Raw genomic sequence first — 22,785 nt, 5'->3', positions numbered from 1 at the left:
ATAGCCCCCCCCCCCCATCCTCAAGACCCCCCAACACGTCATGTTTTCAGGATATCCCTGCTTCAGCACAGTTGGCTCAATCAGAGGCTGACCTGTTGGGGGAGGGTTGGGGGGCTTGAGGACTGGAGTTGATCCCCCCTGCGCTAACCACACTCACAATTTGTACACTGTATTTTTTATGGAACATTTTGTGTCTAATCCTACAGCACATTGAGTCACTTTTAGTAACGAGACCTTGATCCTTCATTATTTTATTAAAACACTTTATTTTTAAAGTATTCTGCATTTGAAATCTAAAAAGCAAAGTTTACTTCCGCGTATCTATTTTTAGAAATAATTGCTCCCACACAATAAGTAAAGTATGCCATCAAACCCACACATAAACTGCAAATTAAAAAGTAATAGAGGCGTTTTAAGCAAGGTTTTCCGAAATTGGACTATTTTTATTATTCTGAAATGTTCTCCCAGCTTCCATTTTTCCCGACACAATGGTAATCATTATTTTAAGATTTCTTTTGTACTGTTATTCTCAAGCTAGCTGACATTACAGCACTTGTTACAAATAAAATTGCATGAGCTCCTTTCAGCAATTAGACTCACAATTTGACAGCACTGACCCTAACAGTTGATGTCAGACTCGAGCTGAAGATGAATTGTATGCACTCTTGTCTAAGACAGTAACACCTGTTCCATGCTGGAACATTACATCCACTGAGTAGCTACCTGCATGCCTCATTCTTCTTATTCTGCGTTGAATTGTACTCTGAAAATCTACGCACTCTTCCACTGAAGTAATTGAAAGCATTTTAAATAGAGCGCCGCCGTTTTAATGTGTTATTCCTATAGCCTTCTAAGTCGAAAAACCATCCGACAGATCAAAATAAGTAGGTCCCCAGCTGGCCTACACAAAGGTTTCGCCTGAAGTATAAAATTCTGTTTGGGGCTGCCTCCTTGCTATTCTGCTGCTTTCAAATCTCTAGGAGTTAGTTTTCAAATAAGAAGATTGTGTGATATTTGAAAACTTCTCTCTTATTGACAACTGCTTTTATTTTGGATTCGGCGGATACATTTTTGATCTGAAGATAAAATAATTTTCCGTGCGAGAAGGCATAAAAAAAAAGAAAAAAGAAAAGAAGATGTGAAATTATGTGGTTTTGACAACAACAAAAAAAACCAGTCAATCCCTTTTTGTTTGAAGCTGTGTAACTCTTTCATAGTTAGAGTCTGCAATGAATAGCCAAGCAGTTGCAGCACTTTGAGTCCACTATTGACAATATCTGGCTATAGAAGTTGGCCACAGTCCCTATACATTACAGAACAATGTTACATGTCCCTGAAGCACCCCAGCAAATGACTAAATCCCGTCTTATAAGGACATTTCAGAGCTGCACTAAAGTAAAAATCACTCATGTAACCTTGTGTCTAGTATTTAAAAGGTGGCTCGTAGCTTAAGATATCTCAAACGCCTCTCAGAATTTAGACTTGAAAGTGCACCAGGGCAGATACGGAGGATGAAATTGCTTTTGCCAGGAGTTCAAAGTTCTTCTTGTTCCAATAACACAGCAATCAGGTCACAGTTATAAAGCAACCTCTGGGGGGAAAAAAATCCTAATCACATCTATCATTAATGAACCCATCAAATGTTATGTTACACAATTTTCTCTGGTATATAAATGTATTGGTGGGAAAAAGAAGTAAAGTAATTAAAAAAAAAAAAAAGAACTTTTCACAGACTTTGGCGTTTTTAAAGAAAGCCTTGAAAATGATTTTATATGGAGGTGTTGCAGACTTAATAGCTCCCTCTGATAATACAGCATGTAGCGATATAACGAAGAACATTTGAGATTACTTAGGATACAATGGCAGTGATAACATGCAGAATAACCCACTATAAAGTGAGCCCTAATGCTACATCTCTATGCAGTGGAAGAAATATATAAGACCCTATAATATTGGCAGTGCAGGGCCTGCTGAAATGGGGTTACCGGGTCGTGGAGGTAGGCTTTAAACCTTGATGAGGTAAGAATATAGATAATATACATAGTAATGTTCTCAATGTGTCATATTGGATGTACTGTAGCATTGGGGGTCGTCTCTTGTTTTATACATAAGGTCACAAAACCTAATCAGCACCCCAAATTACACAAATATATATGCAATGTTGTGGGTTTGGGTTTTGAGCTTGTTAAGACGGTGTGTGTTTGTGTGTGTGTGTGTGTGTGTGTGTGTGTGTGTGTGTGTGTGTGTGTGTGTGTGTGTGTGTGTGTGTGTGTGTGTGTGTGTGTGTGTGTGTGTTTAGAAATACTGTAAGTTGAATGTATGTGAAAATCATACTATTGAAATGTTACATACATCTACAATACATTTACATTCATTATTAATTCCTCCCCAGATTTTTACTTCTTTGGGGGAACTGAACACATTTCCCTTCCCCAATATTCTTCTTCATTTTGTTTCTTTCCTAGCACAGGGAAAGAGATCTGGGTTACTTTGTTCCCCAAAGTATAGCTACATAAAGTGTTAATGAGGCATCTCAGTACATTTCTTGCAGGAAAATTCATTGTATAACAAACACACAAAAAAATTTCCCACTGATGCTTCCTGTTAAAATGAAAGAGGGTTTCATTTGTTTTATATTCATATATTATATTCATATTGTATATGTTAAATAGCACATGAAGTGCCATATATTAACGAAGCAGCGCCGTTACGTCCGTAAAACACCTTTCATTGCTGAAGGACACTTCTAGTTAATAGCACCTCTTGGAGTAAAGATGGCCCCATAGGGCTGGTGTAGTGTTGGCTTACGCCAGTGGAGTAGCACAAGCTCATTGTGTGGGCGCCAAGGGGCAGTTTGGCGGCTCATAAAAATAAGACCCCGAATTAAAATGGTCCAGAAATTGGCGCAAAAGACAGATTGTGAATATAATTGTTCGACAGGCGGAGCAGGGGCGCGTCTATTTCTAATGAACTCCAGTGAGCGCAACATGGGCGTCCACGTGTTAAAAAACCACATGTTCTGTATTGGAATCCAATTTAGAGTTGGATTCACAGCTGTTATTAATGTAAACACCCTTCTTAATGATGAGCCTAAAGGGACCAGCTGGTAATCAGACTATACCAGGGGTTCTCAACTCCAGTCCTCAAGGGCCACTAACAGGTCAGGTTTTAAGCATATCCCTGAGCCACCAGTGCTGAAGCAGGGATATCCTTAAAACCTGACCAGTTGTTGACCCTTGAGGACTGGAGTTGAGAACCCACCAGACTATACTTTAAGAATAATTTTCCTGCTGCCGTGGCTGCAATTGATACTCTATTGATGCACAGATGCTACCTGCCAATGCAGGTTACTCTTGAGAATAGACCAAGACTCCAGAGAAGAAGGAAAATTATTTATTTTTATTTGTTCATACTTTCCGCTCTCTTAAAGCGGCAATCCAAGCAGGTGACTTCTTTTGCGATTGGTTTTATTTTTAACATAGGATTGAAGCAGGGGGTCTCTGGTGTGCAACCTCATTAATTTTAGCACCGGGGACCCTCTGCTTCCGGAGATACTTACCTCCATAGGGGATGCCGGTAGCCGCTCTGGCTCGGCTAGCTGGGGTTCACGTAATGGCGGAGTTTCACAGCTCCTGCACCTTGTGGGCCAATAGGAAGCCGTGACATCATCCGGTGCGGCTTCCTATTGGCCCAACACCCGCTACAGAGATGGGTATCCAGGAAGCAGGCGGTCCTCGGCGCTGAAATAATGGGGTCCTGCCCCGGAGAGTTTCAGAGCTATGTTAAAAGAATAATAAATAAAAAAAAAGTGTATGAAATGTTCTTTTAAATGTAGGTTTTCTTGTTCCCTCTGCGTTGCTTGCGCGATCATTGTGCTGTGTCCGGAGCTTCCCTCTGCTGGGCTCAGTTGTTACAGACTGTGCTCAGTCCCTCAGAAGTAAGGGTTTAAAAGACGTGTTGATTCAATTAAGAGCCAACTTTACTCAGACTTAATTATTACACACAGGCGTATGATTCCAAAGTGGTAAGAATTCTGCACAGCCAATAGCTCCCAGAAGATGTCGTTATCATATTTTAGAACCAGCTGCTGACAACTCTGTAGCGCCTAAAATAAATAGTATTAGTGCAGCGCTTAATTACATATAAACTCTAAATCGGACTCTTAGGGGCTTATCTCATTTTCCATTGACTGCAAAACACCAGATTTAAAAGAAGCTCCTTAGCGTTTTCATCCACAGTTTAACGTCAGCTTCATTGTAAAGGGTGTAGGATCCGATACAAATAAAAATACCCCTTGTGAGCACACTCACGTCTCAGACAGGTCTGCAGCGCTGCCTTTCCCCATTATCTCTTTGCATATAGCGCTTCCACTGCAGCCAGGGATTCTGAGTAATGACGTGCAAATGAGCACTCACAGGGTCTTAGCTTTTGCTTCTTGATCATTTTAATAGCTGCCGGTGAATAGGGTTACTGGCTCTGCACTTCTTTAACTCCGGCTGTGCTGAAAAAGCCGTGTAATGCGGCAGGCCGTACTTTTCAGGGGTACATGTTAAAATGGATAAGAAGCAAAGAGTGACTCACGGTTGGAGCTCATTTGCATATCATTACACAGAATCCCTGGCTGCAGTGAAAGCACTGTATGCTAAGAGATAATGGGGAAAGGCAGGTTGTGAATGTGCTCACAAGTGATTTATTTGATTTGCAGTACACAGCACGGTGGAGGCTTCTTGTCACTTTTCTTTACTCACTATAACTTATTTGGTGTACGGTCAGATAGTAAGGCAGTTCTGACTAACCGGTTTAAGGTAGGATAGCATTATGCAGCAAAAATACACAATGTTTTGTGCATACAGTATGATGGTTGGTTTGTATTTTACATCCTTTTGGAAATGACCTTGAGAGAGAATCCAGTAGCAGCCCCGTCCTAATATTCTGCTCAGCTATCTCATAAACCACATATGGCAGGGAGGCAGCTTTAATCCGGCTCTCCAGTCCTTGCTCAGTGTATGCAGACCACCAGGTTTAATAACTATCACAGTGCCTCGTCATTCTGATCCTGTCTTATCGGAGCATTTTAAAGTCTCTCCATCTTTATCAGAGTCTATCATGCACTGTAATTAGTATTGGAATCCAAGTTTCAATCTGAAAATGTAACACCTGAAAACCTGACTCATTACTCCTGTAGGCTCCCTGATGCTTCGTTAATACATTGAATTAAATGTTCTTTACTAGATGGTAAATGTGTTCCTTGCTGTAAAGTGAACTTATCTACAGGATATACAGTATACACCCTGTGTATACAGTACGCCGTATATAACATATGCAGTACAGAACGCACCTTTTGTTTAATTGAGCCAGACCAATATCAGTTAAGATCAAAATAAGAATGTGGATTACCAATACCATTCCAAAGGACACAGGAATCCAGACACTGGATAACAGCCCAGCAGTAACACCCTAGGAATCTCAATGCCCCAGAGAGGGCCCTAATTGGATGCAATTTCTGCGTGAATTAAATTCCAGACACCAAAAATAAATGTTGTTTTGACAATGCTTATTGCGCTTCATGCATCTCCTGTATGCTCCTTAATGGCGTGCAGAAAAAAGGGTGTCATTTCATCGTTAGGAAATAACACACATTATACTTTAAACATGTTAAACAGGTATATTCATGCTTTAGTGTTCTTTGTTGTCGTACAAAGGCATTGCTACTTTATACTAAAAGTTCCTCAATATAATTAACCAAATGAATGCAATTATACACATAGTGTATGTCCTTTTTAAATATATGTCAAGCCGCCATCCTCTTGCTTGGAAAGATTGAAGGGCTCTGTATGTCCGTAGGAATCAACCTTCCTCACCGATGTGAAGGTGGCTTGATAGTATATTTAATGGAAGTCAAAATACATACAGTTTAAATACAGTTTGCATATTTGTTTTGTTTTAATAGACGCAGAAGTTGTGTAGCTTTAAGGAAATGTAATTACCTAAGACCCCGATCTATCTATTCTTCCGCGATCGATCAGCAAAGATTCCGCTTCCCGGGTTCACAATATGGCCGTCTATTTCGAAAGAGGAAGTGGTGTGCCCATGTGAAGGGTTGCTACGGCAACCCAAGGAAGCTTAATACATTAAAACTCATTAAAAAGAAACAAAAATGTGTAAAGAAAATGCAGTAAGTGTTATCTAACCCTACACAACTGATTAAAATAAACACAAAGCTCATGGGGCAGGGCTTCCTTTCCTAATGTTTACCTTCGTGTTGAAGCGCTCATTCCTATTCAACAGGGCAGGCATGTTAACATTTACAACCATAGAGAGCAGGGGTGGGCAACTCCAGTTCGCAAGGGCCACCAACAGGTCAGGTTTTCAAGATATACCTGCTTCGGCACAGGTGGCTCAATCAGTGCTCGCTTCGGCACAGATGGCTCAATCTGATTGAGCCACCTGTGCTGAAGCAGAGATATCCTGAAAACCTGACGTGTTGGTAGCCCTTGAAAACGGGAGTTGCCCACCCCTGGATTAGAGCATACTTTATGAAACTGCAAGGAATAACACAGAAGTTTCTGAGGATACCAAAAAGATTAGAAACCATATATTCCACAACTTTCCATTAACTTGGTAGACATTAAAACACAGTAATTAATTAGAAAACGTATTTATGTACTAAAAAGTATTGGGTACAATGGGTAGCATACACACAGAACTACTAAGTGAATGCAGGTTTGCAGAGCCAGGTTTGAGACAATGAGGTTTTTTTAATCCTCTGAACAAGACGACAGAGCCCAGAAAGCTTTCTGAAAAAAGAACTGGCTTGATTTGTTCATCTGACCTAAATCCACGCTTTAAACAGGCCAGCCATGCTTGTGTTACAGGTAACCCAAGCTGTCGGTGAACCCTTGTTATGGAGGAGTGAGTTTTCCTACCTCAATGCTGTCCCCTACTTTCTATGCTGAAATATCCACCATGGGGCCGTTTCTGAGGTATACTGTACATCTCTCCACTGGGGAACTGAACTGAGACCACTAGCTAATTTCACACTGAACTGGTTCGCACAATAAACCTCATATCCCTCTGTCATTTTTTTTTTACTGGAACCACACATGCAAAAAATAACTACTGTATGAGGAAATGTTTACACATACCACATTTTATCCAATCTGTTGCACAGAAACCTGATCCATATTTAAGCAACTAAGGTTTTTTTGTGCTTAAATAAAGCCTACATTTTCTAGGAATCTTAAATATGTGTTGAACCCACTTAAAGCATCCTCAGTAAATGCTATTTAAATATACAGAACAAGTACACCTACAATGTGTTTAGTTGTTTTTTCCCCCCAAAAAATATCAGATGACCAAATTGATCCACTGAATGAAGCAACACAGCAGAACTCCTAGAGAATACTAGTTTTTTGTCAAGGGTTTCTGTGTTTTTATAATAAATAAATAATATCATTTGTGAGCACATGCACATATCTCAGACAGGTCAGGCCTTTTAACATGATCTCTTAGCATACAATACTTCCACTGCAGCCAGGGTTACTTGGGTAATGACATGAGCACACAGTGCCACCTTTTGCTTCTTATCTATGTAGCGCTGATTCCCCCACCCTATGGGAAATGTGGTGGCTACTGAGTGTGTGGTACTTTACCTGTGGCTCAACAGGAGGCCTGAACCTCCACTACTGGGAGCCCGGGGTGTACCTGATCCATCTGGCAACAGCGTCTCCACCTGTGAGGGATTCTGACAGCGCCGGATAACCCCTTCACAGGACCCAATGCAATAAGATCCCACACTTGTATTTAATAAAAGTTTACTAACACAGGTACAACTAGATATATCATTAACCCACATACAATATAGGCCTTGCACGGCCGTAGCCTCGCTGTGCCTTCCAACCGTAGTGTCCACCCCTGATGGGATTTCCCCAAAGTATTGAGGGGCGCCTGGGCACCCAACCGCCCTGCTGTCCACAAGAGCCAACCCACTCAATGTGTTAGCCAGCGCTGCCCACAGTAACTGAAAGTGTTATAAGTGGTGCACGTTGTGAGGTACCTGCCCAGGTGCTCCAGCACCCGGGTATGGCCAAAAAGCAAAAGGGATCCACTGATCCAGCGATGTCGATGTATACAGCTACTGGGGAAATGTCCCTAACTAGGGGTTTGCCTGTAGCAGCCACAATCTGATTAGGTGAGTGGGGCCTATATTGGACCTAAAGGGCTAAACTGGCATTGTCTGGATGCCACTGACACCTAGACCCTACCTTCCCTTTCTCTTTCCTGGCTCCAACTGTCAGTCCCTATAACTGTCAGAACCCCAACTGTCAGAATTCTAACTGCCATGCATCTCTCAGCCCTATTGGTTGCCTGGCAACATGTGGTCTGCAGCCCTGAGGCTGCTGGGACTTGTAGTTCCCCTGCTGTGCTATACTCCTAATGGCCGCCGCTTACGCTTGCTACTGCGCACCCCCACCCGCACTCTCCCCAGCCTCCGCAGCCTATGGAAAGGTAAGGGGACAAACAGGGGACCAGGGGGACCAGGGGGACCCAGGCTAAAACTATTTTAACATGGAGCCCTATAAGCTTATGCCTGCCGCATTACACAGCTTTCCAGCACAGCCGGGTTAAAGAAGTGCGTAGCCAGTAACCCTACTCACACACAGCCATGTCGACCTTTTGAGCCTCATCAGTGCGATGTTGGCTGCTGGCTTTGCAACATGAAGTTGGTATGTGGGTATACTGTATATCCAAAAAGTTATGGTGGGTACATTTTTTTTTAAAAACCTGACAAAAACCATCCACTGTACATTGTACAAAAAATAAAAATATAATTTGTGATATACACATTTTTAAGGGAAAATGGAAGCATTATTTACTTTAAAAATATCAAAATATTGTAAAAAAATAAATAAAATAATTAAAAAAAAAAACCTCCAAAATTGTTTGGGTCCAGTGGGAAGCAGCAATAACGAAACCAACAGAGGGAGTAAGAGGACTGACGTAAAAGCAAGAGATTTCATAGCAAATAAATCAACCCTCCTGCTTGAAGGCATCATATACAGTGCCTAATGTACTTTTCCTTTTTATAGCTCTGTCAGTGTATGTAGAACTGCACAATAAAGACATGCTTCATACATAAATATAATGTCATTGCTGGTGAATGCATTGACATCCAAGTGCTATATATCTGTCAGATGCCATATGATGGGGAGAATTGTCGTAGGTTTTGGGTACATGGAGAAATTGATATAATTATCTTTAGCAAAGCCTGGTAGCTTCAATCAGCTTTTCAGTTGAAACGCCTGAGAAGGAAAAGCTCCCTGAACTTCCCACTAGCTATGTAATTATAATGTGTTCACCTTATTTAGATGCCCTCTGCTCAACCTGTATTCCCAACAGTAGCCACAAGGAGAAATTATCGATAGGAGGAAACCTAATCAGATGCTATCACCTGTAACCGTGTCTCCTTCCATGGCAGAGCCTTAGACATGTAAAGAAGGAGACGGTTTAACTATTTCAATGCTGAAGCAATCAATCGCAGAACAATGCACCACAGTCTAGTTCAGACCCTTGTAGGCCTCCTCTCCAAACCACCGAGTGGATAATTATGTTTAAGGAAAACGGTCCTGTCATTACGTTTCCAGCATTTGCAGCTGGAGACCTAGAACAAGAACCAGCGTCGGCTCTTTTGTGACCTTGAACGAGACATTTGATTGGGCGTCTCATTTACCGCAGGCTTTTCAAGGAGGTACTCGGTATAGGTTGTTATGCAGGTCCAAGCGCTATTTACAAATATATGGGGCACGGATTCATTCTGTTGGCATTGGCAAGGATGTCTTGGACTTCTGTTCTGGTCACGGGTGGCGCTGCATGTTTTAGTAGCACTGTGAAAAAAAAAACTTAAAGATAATGATAATAAAATGATTTTACTTTGCATGCAAATTTCCCCTCTACCAGGCTTCCAGCCTTAATGATCAAAGTGGCCTCTATCATTTGTGGATGGGAGAGCTACAGGGACTGGGCTTTTTTCACTTTTATTTCTGCAGTAAAACTCCTGCACAACTCTTTAGCAGTAATTACTAGCTGAAAGTAATAAGTGTGCTTCGCGTTATACCAACTCCCTTAGCTTTAACAGGATAACATGCTTGTCGCTGGGTGGCTGTTGTTTGTTAAATTAGATATTGTATTTCAGAAAAGGTCACTCTTAACCAGCATTGCTTCTGCTTTATTATCTTGGTACACCGGTCTTTCCTCCCCCAGAAATAGCGTACACTTTGATTTCAGATTATTCACCCATTCTCGAGCTGTTTCTTGTGTCTCTTACCCTGCAGTATTTGATTACCGGAGCATTAGACTTGATGCATTACTTTCTGGCTCTGTATTTATTATAACGCTGGAGATGCAAATTTCTTCTAAGTGGTACCAGCTGCACGAGTACATTTTTAGGGCTTTTATTTATTTTGAAATGAAGAATTAATTTGATAAATTAATTATATCTCACTGTGATTAACAGAGAGAGATGGTTGTGTCAATAAAAAGTACCTTTGTATTCATTTCTGCATCTTCTCGCTGGCAGCTTGCCCGTGCTTTAAAATGATCCATGTTGTACATAGAATTAGGTGGTTGGAATAATGTTTTTAAAAGATTACAGATGTCAATGTGTCATGTCAGTGATACCCACGTCTCAGGCATAAATGTGGTTAATTAAATGAGATTTCATTGTACATCATTCTTATTTTTTCTTTTCATAGGTACTTCTAATTACAGGTACATACCAATGGAAACGGTAATTACACTGTTCAACTTAAAACTAAACCTGCTTTGGAAGCTTGAAGGGGCTTTGCATAAACAGTGTAATAGCTTCGGGAATGATAATCGTAAGCCCTCCTCTTGGATCTAAATACAGAATTCTGCAAAATAGATCTATTTTGTTCCAATCCAGGGAGACATGAAAAATGGGACATAGAAATATAAAATTTAAAGCAGCAAAACGTGAAATCTTCTATGTTTTTTTTTTTATCAGTTATGTAGTATTAGATAATAATTACTGTTTTTTCTATTATTATATTAGTATTCAACTCTTAATGCTATTTTTATTGAGTTTTAAAGCATCTTTTGATTGCTATAGCAGGGTTTAGGATGCGGATATATTGGCGCGCATGGCGTTGTGCGTGCCTGCCCCAGAGGCAATCGGTGACCTTTGGGATGGGGAGACACGACGTGGAGGCGTGGCAGTGACATCACGTGAGCGGTTCGCCCTCATTGGCTGATCCGCTCACGTGACCCGACCGTCGCACGATAAAATCAATTTTTTTTTGTCTTCCCCATAATTGTGGTCGCGTGCTCTATGGCCGGCCTCATCGAGGTATGGGCTTTTGTTCGCGCAGGTTGCAGGGATTATGTACGTGGCCTTAGCCCACCTCCCCAGCAGTGCAAGATCTTTGCAACACTTTCCTGTTTGTGATAATGTGTTGCCAATGTTCCCAGCAGTTTGAGCTGCAAACTGTAACAATAGTAGCTGCTTAGTCACACTGCCTAAAGGATTGATTAAAACAGAAAGGCGGCCATTATGTTAAGCACACAATCAGGATTTTGACGGATTTATAACAGGAGCACCAAACAATTGCCAGTTTAGGTGAGAATATGGAATGATACATTGTCGCATGCTTTACATATAAAAATAATAAGAAGCAAAACAAAAGGGGAAAGTAGTATTCCTGCTTTAAACAATCTACAATAGTTTACAGCCAGTTTGTTCATGTAAATGAAGCAATGGAGGCAAATTTGCATTGGCCATAAATCTACCAATAATATTTTGCTTAATCTGAATAGATTAAAATACCCACACCTGCATTCATAAAGGAGCTCATGTTTTGGCAATTTGAAAATATTGGAAAAATGACGCCAACATTGACATACTGTAGCTGGACTATATTTTAGAATGTTAATTGTATGCTAATAGGAAATACCTTTGAACTCGCAGACATATTGACACATGCAGAATGAGCTACATTTGGGAATTAGAAGCAATTAGTTTTGTAACAGATTGTGGACACATTGACTGTTCTTTGTGGTCTCCAGCGAACCAGTTGCCATCAATTTTCGGTGCTTGCAGTACTTGTATAAAGATCACTGGTGCCTGAAGTTTTCAGCTGCCGTGGGATACAATTTCCAACCCTGAAGAACTAGCACTTCCCCCCCCCTGTTTGTTCCCCAATACTTCATGATTCCATTTGTCTTCCAAGTAGCTTTGTTCTAGACGAGTCTCATTTTTCATCAGTATTTGCTGTAAGTGTATACCATGGGAGTTATACCATATACAATGTATATACGCCATCAGATGTTCTTAGCAAAGATAGTCAAATTAAATAACCTACTATATCTAAGAGATGTCACAGCAACTAAAATACTTGGGATCATTTTTAAGAGGGCGTGTAACTATAGTCTGTATTACTTGGAGGGGCGGGGGGTAGGAATGTCCATCTTGAGACTATATTGATGCTAAATAATAATAATAATGAGCAATTTGTGACACCTAATATAAATGTATCTATGAAGTGTTGTTTGGTATTGTATTACTAGGTAGTGTGTGGGGTTTATAGGTGTTGGACTTAATGATAGAATTGTTTAGCAATATTTTGAGATTATTATAATATTCATGTTTGAGTTACGGTAATATTTACCGACAAGTGGAAGAGATTTGCGTCAAGCGTAATAAAATTGGCCAAAGTGGTGTTGTTGCTGAGAGTTTGAATCGTGTGATATGCTTGGCATGAACAGTCAATGTCGTACACCGGCCACCTAATCTATAGTTAATTCAGTCCAAATACACTGTGAAAACTACTTTCAATGCACTAGAAAGCAATTCTTTCTACGGCATTGAGGCTTGTGGTACAAGACAGCTTACAGTCCATTCAAGTCAGTGCTAAGTGATCTTCCAGCTAATGGCTGAAGACTGGTTCGCTAATAATTGCCTTAATGTCTGAAGGGGGAAAACTTGAAGATTTATAATAGTGTTATTGTGTCCAGGAATATTATTTTGATGGCTATTGCTTTCTGACCCCCGTTTTGCTATGGCCATAGAAGAGATTTCTTTTTTTTTCTTCCGTATTTTTGTTTCTTTTCTAAAAGGTCCATGACACCCACAGCCAATTACAACGTTTCTTACCATGTGCAGCTTGGCCTTTTACAAGGACAGAGGGCTCATCTATGGCAGGCGTGGGAATTAATGAAAGCTCGTCTCTGTATAGAATAATAATTTGTAAAATGGAAAATGCTTGTTTGAAAGTGTGATATATTGTTCCATGGCGTATGTTGGCGGTAGAAGCGGTACTGTGTGCAAAACCAACATATAATACCTTTCATAAGCTGCACAGATTCCAGCTGCATACAGTATGTGCTGCTCATGCCTATACAATTGCCTCTACTGCAGGGGCAGCCAACTCCAGGCCTGCGGGGCCACCAACAGGTCATGTGTTCAGGATATCCCTACTTCAGCACAGGTGGCTCAGTCAATTCCTGCTGCAGTACAGGTGGCTCAATCAATGGCTCAGTCATAGACTGGGCCACCTGTGCTGAAGCAGGGATATCCATAAAACCTGACCTGTTGGTGGCCCTTGCGGACTGGCGTGGGCCACCCCTGCTCTGTTGCATAGGCAATTAACATACAATGTCCTTGAAAAGACCCTTGTTTCTCTAGCGCCGGATTCCATCGCTCTGCAATGCATAGCAAAGCTTTCCAGCACCGAAGCAGTTAACTTTCAATTCCATGTAACATGTCCTTTGCACAAATAGTCCAATATCTAAAAAGAACCGAAAATCACATTTCTCTTCTCAGCAGAGATGAGTAAAGTAGGCAGAACAAATGGGAACTGTACTGCAAATGTCAATAAAATGAAGCTATGTGACACTATAAATGCTGTCGATTTTTTTCCTTATCATGTTACCTCTAGTCCTGCGGCACTTATTTTATCACATTTTCATTTTATTTCAGATTCATGACCTGCAAAGTCTGAGCTGACATCACTCTTCTCTGTCTGCCTTTATAATTCTTCAACTCTTGGTGAAATTGCTATGCAAGCATGTAACTGCTCACTCGCACTTCTTCTTTTTCCCCCAGACTGAAAACTACTCCTTCGATACAAACTATGTGAACAGCCGAGCGCATCTGATAAAAAGGTACAGTCCTCCCTTCGGTTCTTATGAAAAAAAATCGATTCCTCCTCATACAGGCTGCTGTTGCACAGACAACCTTTCAAAATGATTTTTCTCATTACTAACATTCTTTTGATGCTAGCTGATATATCTATATATATTTTTTTTCTTTGAACTAAATAATAAGTTGGCAGTGACAATACTGAAAACAATATGTTTTCTACCAGTGAAAGGTTATTAAAAGTAGAGATCTCTGCACTTCACTAGTGAAGGGTGAAGACAAATAAGATGAGACACATTTGTGTTGCTAATGAACACTAAATCGGGCTTACGTTTAATTATTTTGGTATTAATGTGAAGACAAGGGAATTGCTCCGATGGTCAAAAACTAGTTAAGAGAGTGCAGGAGGTGGCTATGCTTCTACAGACTTATGTACACAAACAAACACACCTGCTACCCAAAGGGAAACATCTGCCTATCTCATTCTTCTTTTCTGAAGACCTCATCAATCAGAACTTTCACCAAACACAGCAAGTATTGGTACAGTCTATCAGCTTTCACAGATCCCAACCCTCCACGTTTCCATCTTCCATTCATCCATCCAGTTCCTTTGCAAAAGCTGGAATGCTAAAGCAAACATCCTTCATTGTTGCCCAATACTGGATGGCCTCACCACAGGATACATCACAATGTCACGCGGATTTGCTTTCCAATAAAGAAACTCTCTTCAAAGCAAAACCTAAATGATCTTCAAAGAGGTTCTTCTTCCCATGGTACTAATTCCTGTTATATGAACATTCCACTGATGGTTTTATGGTTTCTCACACGCAAACTATTATATCTCAGTAACCAGGAAGCATCCTGTCTAAGCTCAGTTAGTAACTGATTTGTTTTACTTAGGTTTTTTTTTTATTTACATCTCTTTCCTCAAGTCACAAATTCAACCAAGAATGAAAACATTAACATAACAAGATTTCATCACATTTGCCTGTGGTTTTTGTGCACAGTGTCATTTGTGCTCCAGATTCATCAAATAGCAGATAGAAATATATACACAAGATTGTGGGTTCAATTACCCTGCCTACATGCAAACACCCTGTGAGATAAATGCCCTTCAGCTCACCTTTTCATCTGTCTGTAGTTGTATTTGCTAGACTCCCCCTTGCAAAATCTGTAAAGGAAATACACTTCCAAGATTCCAATGCATTGGTAGCTGTTTAAATGCGAGTGATAATGGCAAAGAACTTAATGTAGCTTTTTTTTCTTAAATCCATGACAAACAACATTTACCAACTGCAATATACTGTGGTAGACTGCAGTATCTGTCGCAACGTATTTAAACTAACAATATGAAGCTAAACTGAGAATGTGTTTTGGTGAATTTCATTTTGGGTGCTTCCAACTTCCATCTACCTGTTCCAGATATAATTCTTTCTAATAATGTCGGGAAATTATATTAATAGTTTTACTTTTATAATCTTCTCTTCTAGCCTTGAGAAAAAGACAATGGGTGAGATGCATCCGAATAATGCAATTTGTTCCAAAACAGGGAGCAAAAATTTGCATTTATGTCAATTTGCTCTAGCGATCTATATGTATGAAGCATCTTCATGTTGCTTCTAACACTTGGCCCAGATCTCTTTGGAGCAGAGGCTAACGCCACCTAAAGATGGCAAATGTAGCGCAAATAACCGCTCCCTAACACATTCATGATGCAAGTGGAGCTATTTGAAGTAAGCACCTTGGTACATTGTAGCAGTACCACAGAGACTAAGGCTAGGTCCCTAGTGCGGCTGCGCGCACGCCTCTCACCCGCCCCTTACCTGCTCACTGTCTGTCCCCGGTCCCTCCGTGCTCCCAGGCTCACTGCGCACTGTGACACGTCAGCCGGCAGGGGCTACAGCCAGTTTGTGATCCCAAGTGGCGACGCATGACGTGGTGTGGCAGGGAGCCAATCAGAGAGGCCGGGGAGCGGGAGCAAGGGGTTGTGGGATAAGTCTGCTGAGCTCCATGTGTGTGTCAGGCATGTTTTTTTTTTAGTTTGTCCGGCGTCGTGGCCCCGCCCCCTCGTCATGGCCACGCCCACACAGCCCATTTTCGCCACCACCCCCCTCCCCGCGTCTCAGATCACCGCCAGCAGATCGTGGTATAGCGCTCTGCACGCGCCGCCAGATCGCAAGGCGGACGTGCAGGCGCGTGCAGTGGAGCCTCAGCCTTAAAATGATGCAATTTGCACCTGATCTTGGAGCAATGCTCCAGTTTTAGACACTTAATACATATCGCCCATTAGATGTTTCTATTTTAGGTTCTGGGCTAATGATAAATTACTGTCATTTTGATGATCCCTCTTAGGAGCTTTAAGTGTCATTAAGTAGGTAATACTGTACATTCTGACATGTGACCACAGATGTGACTCAGGTTGATGTGAGACATGTTAGAAGATTCTGTCTTTGCTACAAAATGATCATCATTTTTCAACACTGACCCTGGATGTTCTCCAAGCAATAAACAAATCTCAGAACTAAAATCATTTCAGAACTCCAAGTTCAGCGAGACATCTTGGAGACCAACCAAATGTTTTTTTTTTACAGCAACGTCTTTATTTGAAACGAAACATTTGAAGGCTAAGATACAAATGTATTTTCACAGCTCCAATCCTTCACAGCTCTGTAAAGCAATGAATGGTAGGTGGTCCCTTTGGTTTCCATGGATACACCAAAAAATTTGCTAAGCAGCAAAGATTTGCAATTCTTTGGTCCTTAAAAGTGCAGGAGGGAGTTGTGGAAAGTGATTTCAAGCAAACACTTCCAACCAATACAGTTCTGTATTTATAGCTTTTTGGAGGGGAGGAAAGTAACAATCAAGCCTTCTGTTAAACCATTGCAGCCTAATAATTTCCTGAATACAGCCCTAAACAATCTCCCTTAGCACAGCTTTCCGATCCAATAACGCACAGTACCTCTGGATTTTGTGCTCATGTATTTGTTTGTTTTCCAACTTTTAGGCCACTATTTAACATGCTATGAAGCGTCTCTATGCTGGCTGGAGAAAATGTTAGTGCCATTGATTAGAATGGAGCTAATGTCCCGCATGTTAAATAAAGGCATTAAATCAGCAATCCCTCCTGTTTTTTTTTTTTTAATGTATCTTTTGCCATAATTGGAACCAGATGTTCCTCTAATGCTGAATGATGCTATGTTAGACCCCCCTCATTTGCAGAGACTATTGTAGCAATTGCCAGTGACTGGACTCCTTCCGGGGAAACAAAATGGCCGTTCAAATCTCTCAGGACCCAAGGAAGCTGCAATGTCATCGGTTGCGACTTCCTATTGTTCGATACGACATCTACCTTTGTAACCGAGGGTCCCAGGCATTGAAAATAGTGCAGCTCCGCACTACAGGATCCAACAACTATTACACGCAGTTGGGAATTTACCTTGAATAGGGATGACAATGGTAGGGAGCTACCCACTAGTATTATCAGGATCCCGAGTATACACTGTACTCAGCAGCAATAGGATCCAGCACGAGTTTAATTTGTCATTTTAAAACCCAATATTTTAGTTTGTTGTTTATAATAAATAGAAGTTTTAACTATCACCACAATTCACCAGAGCGTGAGCTTGAGTGCTTATTTTGGGTCACTTTCTATTCTGTGTCCTTGCATAGGGATATCAGAATATGGCGTCTGATCATTCCTTCACAGGATTGTGATCCATAAATTAATAATAAAACCAGTATAAAATAATGAACACAGCCAGGAAAATCAGGAAGTGGAGAAAATGACGTGTACATGACTCCACAGAGTGCTCCTGATTTTGAGCTTTTGATACTAGAACATATACTTAGGATAATTCTTTAAATATAGTGTGTGTGTGTGTGTGTGTGTGTGTGTGTGTGTGTGTGTGTGTGTGTGTGTGTGTGTGTGTGTGTGTGTGTGTATATATATATATATATATATATATATATATATATATATTCATACAAGAGATGGGTATATATCAATATATTTTTTATTTCTTTTTTTAATTATTTTCAAAAGCACTTATTTCACAGAAATGTTCAATATAAATATTAGGGATATCTTCTTATTGAGCTAAAACAGGATAAACACGATAATTGGCATGCAAACCATGAAATGTCTCTATGATTTGCACTTACAAATGCCAACCTTAATTCATAATATAAGAAGTAGTGTCTACAACTAGTACATAATCAGGCTGTAATTCTATCAAATGGTTCTGCCAACATCATAAAACGTCAAATCAAAGCTAAAGCAGCTTTTCAATGTCCAGAAAATAAATGATAGATGCATATTTAGTCGTCTAATAGATTTTTTTTTTTTTCATAATATTTTCTTTCTGGCACCTTCATTTTTTCCCCTCTGTGTTTTGTTCAAATTGTCTCTGCCTCTGGATGTCTGAAGATGTTTTTTTGGGTAGACAAAAAGAGAAGCACACAACACCCCTTCTATGGGTCCGACACCTATAATCATGGAAACGAAAGGCTACACTTAAAGATGCACTCGGAAGGGTAGTGCTTGAATGAAAGTGCATCTGGTAATGATCAACTCTCGGTACGCCCATGCTACCGCGCGGCGGAATATGTTGGCACTTTGCAAATAAACAGTAATAATCTGGCAGCATCTCTCTTCAGCGGGTATATCCATTGCCGTCTCCGTTGCTAAGGAACGTCTCACGTGCTGCAGTTTCTCGCTCCTTACCAAGCGTGTCATGCTGGACACCGCTCGAACCATCGCACACTTGCCTAGTTCATGGTGCAGACTATGGTGTCCCGTTCCAGCAAAAGGATCGGTCCGATGCGTTTCACAGACATTCGTCCCCTTTCTCATGGGCAAATTAGGTCAGGCTATTACAGGCTTCTTAGGGGTTCTTTAAATAGTTTTTTTTTTAACCCCTTGATTACACTGATGGTGGAGGAGTGTGAAAAAAAAAGAAAATGAAGCAGAATAAAGCATGGACATTATTGATCATAAAACGCAATCAATTTGTCTGTCTCTTTCTTGTTCCTTTCAACCTCTGTTGGGCAAAAAGCCTCATGCAAAATACAAATTCAGCCATATCTAAACTTTAAAATCCATGAGATTACTTAAACGTTGGATGAAAGGAATTGATACACATTAAGAGTAAATCTATAAGTAACCATATACTATACTCTACCCTAAACAATAAAAAAAATGAGATAAATAGTATAAACAAATATTAAAAGCGGATAATACCGATGTATGCTATTTGGAATGTTATTTCGCTATGGGCACAATAGAAGTATTCAAAAATAAGTAAAAATGAAAACGTTTCTATTATTTAATTGTGAAAAAAAGATGACATTGATTAAAAATCCTAAAATATTATTAAACTGCCTAGGGGTCACACTCGACTCCTCTCTCACATTCTCCTCTCACATTCAAAACATAACTAAAACCTGTCACTTTTTCCTCCACAATATTACAAAGATACGTACTTTCCCCTGTTGCTCGACTGCTAAAACTCTGACAAAGGCCCTGATTCTCTCCCGTCTTGATGACTGTAACCTCCTGCTGTCTGGCCTTCCTGCCTCTCACCTGTCCCCCCTACAATCTATCCTAAACGCTGCTGCCAGACACTTTACTAAATCTGTCTCAGCGTCTCCCCTGCTGAAATCCCTCTCCTGGCTTCCTATCAAATCCCGCATCTCACATTAAATTCTTCTCCTCGCTTTTAAAGTTTTACACTCTTCTGCCCCCCCTTACATCTCAGCCCTAATTTCTCGCTATGCATCATTCCGCTCAACTATGTCTTCTCTCTACCCCCTTTGTATCTGAAGCACTCTCCCACCTTAAACCTTTCTCACTGACTGCCCCACACCTCTTGGAATGCCCTTCCCCTCAGTATCTGACTAGCACCCTCTCTATCCACCTTTAAGACCCACCTTAAAACACACCTGCTTAACGAAGCATATGAGTAGCTCCACGGATAATACTATACACCTGATACATAAAGCTGGTCCCCTTGCAGACACACTTACCAGAATGCCCTCCTACTGTCTCTGTACGTTCTTCCTACCTACCAATTAGATTGTAAGCTCTTCGTAGCAGGGGCCCCTCTTCCTAAATGTACATTTTTAAGTCTGAAGCAATTATTCCCATGATCTGTTATTTGTATTATTTGTTATTTATATGATTGTCACGTGTATTACTGCAGTGAAGCGCTATGTACATTAATGGCGCTATATAAATAAAGACATACATACATACTCTGATTAAACCATGACTAAGAATTAAAAAATCCTGCAAGATCGATGTTTAACTCTTTAGGGATGGGTGTTTTTAATTCATACATCCAGAATGTTTCTCTTGTGCATAATTTTGTTAAAGTACAGTGGCGGCCGCCTTTACTCTAAAGCGGCTGCCACCGCGGGAATTTTTAACCTGTGGATGGCGCGCGGCTCTTTTTGGCCATTTTCGTCCGGTTTCCCGCGCCTCGGGCGCTTTCAATGATAAGCGCCATTAGCGCTTATCTGTTGAAGCGGGCGCCGCGCGGGAAATTCCGTTCAAATCAGAAAAAAGCCCCGCATTTAACCCGCATTTAACCCGGCAAGCTTTAGAATAAAGCAGGCCTGGACAGTATAACCCCTTTTAGGTCCTAGAATAACAACTTTAATAATCGTTGACGGTTACAATTATGAATATCAGCAACATTTTTCAAAATGCTATGCATCTGGAATCTTCTCTCTATATTTCTTTTGTGCTCCATAAAACGTTCTTTCAGTGTTCTTTTTTTGTTCTCCTGATGTATTGGAGTTTACATGGACATTCTAGTAAATACACCACAAATTTAGTGCAACAATTCAATAGTTCAATTGTTTGATTTCATATTTGTTTCCCCTGTTGTTCGACGGGAAGTACTTGTCATTTATATCTAGAAATGAACACAGAGCAAGACTTTCCACATTTGAAACACCCTTGGGGTTTCGATGGAAGCCAACTTTTCTAATGAGCAGGAGCCCCTACACTCTTAATCGATTTCAAGTCTATAGGTGCTAAATACAAATGTAAATGTTTTATTTTTCTTATAAATAAATCGGTAGATTTTCCGGTACAGGACTTTTTCAAATTGGGCCATTCTTTAACATGTGCCAATATTTTGTTATGATCCTGTGGTAGAATTTATTGCATTCTACACTGTTCATAAAATGTTTTGTATATGTCACCAACTCCAGTGTGAAAAAAATCAAGAAACTCCACCTTGACCGGATCAATGACACACTGTAGGTGAATTATAAATTCAAATGATTGTTTCCCAGTTCTAATAAAAGTTTCTTTTAAAATTAGTTCTTCACCTTTCCAAATAAAAATAATGTCATCAATGTATCTTCGCCAAAATATTATATTTGAAAAAAAAAGAACCCCAAAAATTAGTGTTGTTCCAACTAAAATTATGCTCCCAGTGCCCTATAAACAAATTGGCATAGTAGGGAGAGCAAATGTGGTCCCCATGGCCAAACCGCACATCTGTAAGTTAAAAATGATCTCCAAAAAAGGTACGTTTTTCTGTGTAGCGTGGTTGAGTTAAGACACTGTTTTCATTTTGAAAGTGGTGTTAATTAAAATGCATATTTACCAACAGCCACCCACATTTATATCACCAAACTTCTACACTTGTACATCATGTATATCACGTATATATGATTACACAGTAACACAGGCTACGGAGAGCACAAAATGAAGCTAGGATTGCAAATGCCTCCACACACGTGCAGGAAACCTACCCAGGCAAAATGTTTAGCATCTTGTTCGCACGTGTGTACAGTATATTAGTATTAAAAAATATAGCTCTATGTATACAGCAGTCTACAAAGACAATAAGCAAGGTATAACAAAGGGGAATGTGGTATACATAGGGGATTAGGGTGTCGAGTATAGAAATACAGTAATTACTGGGAGAAGAGTGTCTTTGCCCCAGTCTAAGTGAATAATTGTGTATAAATAGTCTGTGATTGAATTCCAGGTAAGCTGTAACTAAAGCCGTAAATAAAGGCAGTATACCCCAGCTAAAGAACAAGGTGTCTTGCGAGGCGCATACTGCGCAGGAGTAACCTGTGGCACTAACACAATGCTACAGCAGTATATAACAACACGTCATTGTGTATGCAATGCAATTATAATGCATGGGCATGATGGCCCATATTTACTAAGTGTTGCTAGTCCACAAAACAACTTCCAGTGCCAGAAGACACTATTTAAGTAAATGAGCCATAAAGTGTCTTACAGCGCAGGTATGCCTCATATGGAATAGCACCGTTTAGTAATTATGGGCCTATTTGTGTGTGTTGTAAAATATAATTGTATAATCAGCTACTGTATGTGATGCTTGTGCATGATCTGCTTTGTACAGACGTGATCATCTGTACCTGCACCTGCACCTGCACATTGCGTTCATCAGTTAGACCAGGGGTGGCCAACTCCAGTCCTCAAGAGCCACCAACAGGTCAAGTTTTCAGGATATCCCAGCTTCAGCACAGGTGGCTCAATCAGTGGCTAAGTTGAGCCTCCTGTGCTGCAGCAGGGATATCCTGAAAACCTAACCTGTTGGCCCCTGAGGACTGGAGTTGGCCACCCCTGCTTTAGACTT

General features: G+C 40.5%; 1 protein-coding gene across 4 annotated transcripts in view; it reads left to right on the top strand.

The window, feature by feature from the left end:
* PCDH19 (protocadherin 19) overlaps positions 1-22,785 on the top strand; it is a 132,881-nt gene that overhangs the window by 62,214 nt on the left and 47,882 nt on the right. For all 4 annotated transcript variants that reach the window (XM_075572816.1, XM_075572815.1, XM_075572814.1 and 1 more), the window contains exon 3: positions 14,120-14,178. In XM_075572816.1, the coding sequence (XP_075428931.1) occupies positions 14,120-14,178 (59 nt within the window). The remainder of the gene's footprint in view (positions 1-14,119; positions 14,179-22,785) is intronic.

This window comes from Ascaphus truei, chromosome 16, assembly GCF_040206685.1.
Source record: "Ascaphus truei isolate aAscTru1 chromosome 16, aAscTru1.hap1, whole genome shotgun sequence".
Lineage (NCBI taxonomy): Eukaryota > Metazoa > Chordata > Amphibia > Anura > Ascaphidae > Ascaphus > Ascaphus truei.
Note: the sequence above shows the minus strand (reverse complement) of the source record. Positions and strands in the feature narration are given on the sequence as shown.